Source organism: Charadrius vociferus, unplaced genomic scaffold (genome assembly GCF_000708025.1).
Source record: "Charadrius vociferus isolate BGI_N301 unplaced genomic scaffold, ASM70802v2 scaffold494, whole genome shotgun sequence".
Lineage (NCBI taxonomy): Eukaryota > Metazoa > Chordata > Aves > Charadriiformes > Charadriidae > Charadrius > Charadrius vociferus.
This window is the reverse complement of record NW_009648157.1, coordinates 300788-304238: the sequence shown is the minus strand read 5'-3', so window position 1 is coordinate 304238 and position 3451 is coordinate 300788. Positions and strand designations below refer to the sequence as shown.

Below are 3451 nucleotides of genomic sequence, written 5' to 3'. Positions count from 1 at the left end.
CCCCCTGCCAAAAAAACCCACCCCAAAACACAAAACAACTTTCTTACTATTTTTAGTCTGTGTACATAAGCTGCTGTATTGCGGTCAGCTGCAAAACTGGCTAGAGTTCCAACCAAGTTCATACTCCCCTCAACTTTCCACTTCCTGGGTTTTCTCTCATTTCCTCATATTGTTTTCCCTCTAATGATTTTCTCTCTCCACTTAGCACTGGTTCATTTGCTTATGCTTTCCCCCACCAGCTCCCACCTTCATGTATCTCTTCAGTTTCCACACACTTCTTGGGCAGCAGTTGTCCTTTGACCCTTCCCCAGCTACCCTTTTCCCGTTCTCATCCCATTTCCTAAGAAGCTGCCAAAATCTGATCCATGTTTATCTGGAAAATAAGACAGATCAAGCTGCTTGCCTTCATCTTATTCTGGCTCAGCGCCAGTCAGCCAAACTAAATGGCCCCTCGAGTCACAGAGGCCTGGATAATCAAATCCTGTAGGGCTGTGACACTCTTGCAGATGTCTGTGGAGTCTTCCCATACTTCTCACAACCACCACCATTGGTTAGGAAAATCACTGCAGCGTTGCTAAGCTAACTTGTGGAGAAAAGAAGCCTGAGAAACATATAAAATGGGGTCCTCTGTAACCTGCTTCCAGTCACACCTCCCTCCCCTACGACCAACCAAAGAACGTTCACAGCCTGAGGTAGCTTGTTCCGCACTGTCATCACCATTTGAGAAGGAGCTCCTTTGAAGCCCTCAGATCCTCAACACCTACGTAAGAGAAGTCCCACTGCCAAGCACTCCATCTCTCAAATAGGCTGTCTAGTGCCACACAAGGGTTTCAAGATTCATTATTTATAAGTTGCTGTAGGAAATATGCTTGGGTATTTCACAGGTAAATTCCTTCAGTTCTTTCATAATGTCAAGAGCATTTGCCACATTTACTCTACATTTACTGTAGTGATGCTTAAAGTATTTCTAGCAGGCATTTGTTGGCCTTCCTACTTGTAAATGGAAAAACTGCTTCAAGATTTTAGTGATAGTTTGCAGTTTCTCAAATTGTATAGTTTACTGCATAGGAGGATGAGCAAGAGCTAAGGTTTCCAAAACCACGGAGGTCACGCCTAGTGAACGGTGACTATGCACAGAAGCTGGCTCGCTTCTGCAGCATATGGCAACCTTAAACACTCCAAAATGAAACTTAGGCAACAGGTGAACGTAGAGAAACAGCAGCAGCTACAGAAACCAATAAAGTCTTGCAGAAAAAAGCCTTCTCTGTGAGAACTCTGGGGGGTGGGGGTGTTTAATCATGACTTGCATTTGGGTTATCAAAGCCTTAGTGTTTTTTCCCCCCAGCTCATTGCCTGGGGGGACCAAGCAGGTTGGAACTGCAGGTGGGGAGAGTGTTTCCAGCTGACTGATATTTCCTTTTGCAGATGACCCCATACAGCTACCTAAAGCTCTGTAGTCAATAAATAGAGCATTACACATGCACCTCACAAGAAATCCTTCTTTGTGTCATACACACGTAGGTTAAGTAAGTAGACTACAAACAATAGCCAAGGGACTTAATTGTCACACAAAAGAAGATGACTCCAATGGCACAGTTACAGGTACACAGAGTGGGCAGAACAATCCACAGAGGGACTCATCCATATTTTTCCCTGTGCTAGAAAGGGGAAATAAAAAATACCATTCATCTGGGGATTGGACAAAAACTTCACTGCTGGTCATAAATGCTACACCCATTTATTAGCACCACCCATTCAGAATTAGTATTAAAGAAAACATAATTCCTTCATATAACAGCCAAACAATAGGGTTTTCCAGCAAATACAGATGCCACATTAAGTGCTACAGGCCAAGGACATGGAGCGAACAGACTGCAGCTGTGAACTGCGTGAAGGGGAAAGAGAAAGAGGCAGGAAAGAACTTGCAGGACTAGGATTTGGGGAGGGGGAGGAGGGGGAAAGAATCAATAAGCAAGACCCTTTAGATAAAGCATTTAAAGGGGCAAACAAGCTGTCTGCTGTTTGCTTCTTGATACCCATTCTAGGAAATAGAGCATTGTACTTTTTTTTTCTAAATATTACTGCAGAGTTACAGTCTTTGGTCACTATTGCTGTCAAATATTTTTTTTCTCTGTTATTTCTTCATGAATACGTAGTAACAGCGTAGATTTATCTAATCAAATAAAAACTAGAAACACACAATAACAATGATGTTACACTAACTTATAAAGACCAGAAAATGCCAATTCCATTGTCACATCCATCTGTCCTGCTGTGAAATCAAACAACGTAAAAAATAGCATTATGGAACAGTTAACACCATCCTAACCAAGACTCCTACCTTCACAATGCTTTTTAGATCCTGCACATACATCCTCTCTGTCTCCAGAATCTCTTGGACGACTCTGTCTACGTAGAGGAGCTTGGGACTGGTGGGCTCTGTGACCAGGGACATAGCACAGTTTTTGCTCACTCCTTTTGGTTCTGCTTTCCTTGGCGCACTTAGCCTTTTTTCAAGGCCTTCCTCAGGATCCTCTTGCTCCGCAGGGGAGTTTTTGCATGGCTTGTTGCTGGAAAATCGCCTGGCTGGGACCAGTTCTAGCTTGATGGCACCCGTTTCTTTATCCTGGTTGAACAAGCCCAAGTGGCTGTTTGAAACCAAGGTCATTCTGCTTCCAAAGGAGCAGTGGCTGTCCCTGGAGGAAGCAGAGGAGGAAGTGGAGCTAAAGCTGACAGGACGGTCACTGTCTGACAGGTCCATGGTTTTGTTTTCGCAGTAGCGGAAAGGTCTGCTCTCCTTGTGCAAATCTTCCCCTTTCGTCTTGGAGTCAAGGGCCTCCGTCACAGCTGGTAAAACGTCAAGAGGTAAGTGGAAGTCATCTAAAAAAACCAAACAGAAGTGGGTTTACTGCTGCTGCTCCACATAACACAAAAGTTGACAACAGACACTTCTAAAGCTTTGTGCATACAAAACTGCCACAACTCTATTTTAACTAAAAGGCAACCAGAACAATATGGTTTAAGGGTCACTGCGGCTCCAATACCAGGTGGTGGGCAACCCCCACAGAAGGCTACTACACAGGCATACGTACCTCCTGCTCACATCTATGTCTCTTCTGTCCTTGTGCCAGTGTTTTGGTCTTGGTGCTAGCACATGCACCGCCCAGGCTCAGCACAGGAGAGAAATAAGACTCAAAGATTTTCCCTAAAGTTAAAAAAACCCTCTCTGTTGGGAGCAGTCCCTGCTATCTTCACGCTGAGCACTGACCCTGGTTTGGAGGCTTTGGAAAACTCAAGAATCACACAGTGATACCAGACAGTATCTTTCATTTTGAATACTGTAAGGCCAACACTCAAACAAAAACTAAAAGCAGTTATCAAGTACCAGCTCCGTGGCTTGTACAAAAACACTAAAACTGGAATGATTTCCCAATGAAAATAATGTAGCTTC

The 3451-nt window shown here is 44.0% G+C and overlaps 1 protein-coding gene across 1 annotated transcript in view; it reads right to left on the bottom strand.

Moving 5' to 3' along the window:
- The window catches only part of PLEKHG1 (pleckstrin homology domain containing, family G (with RhoGef domain) member 1), a 50920-nt gene extending 48048 nt beyond the window's left edge, over window positions 1-2872 (bottom strand). The window contains exon 1 of the mRNA XM_009884045.1: window positions 2342-2872. Within this exon, the coding sequence (XP_009882347.1) occupies window positions 2342-2761 (420 nt within the window). The 5' untranslated portion in view covers window positions 2762-2872. The remainder of the gene's footprint in view (window positions 1-2341) is intronic.
- Window positions 2873-3451: the final 579 nt, after the last annotated feature.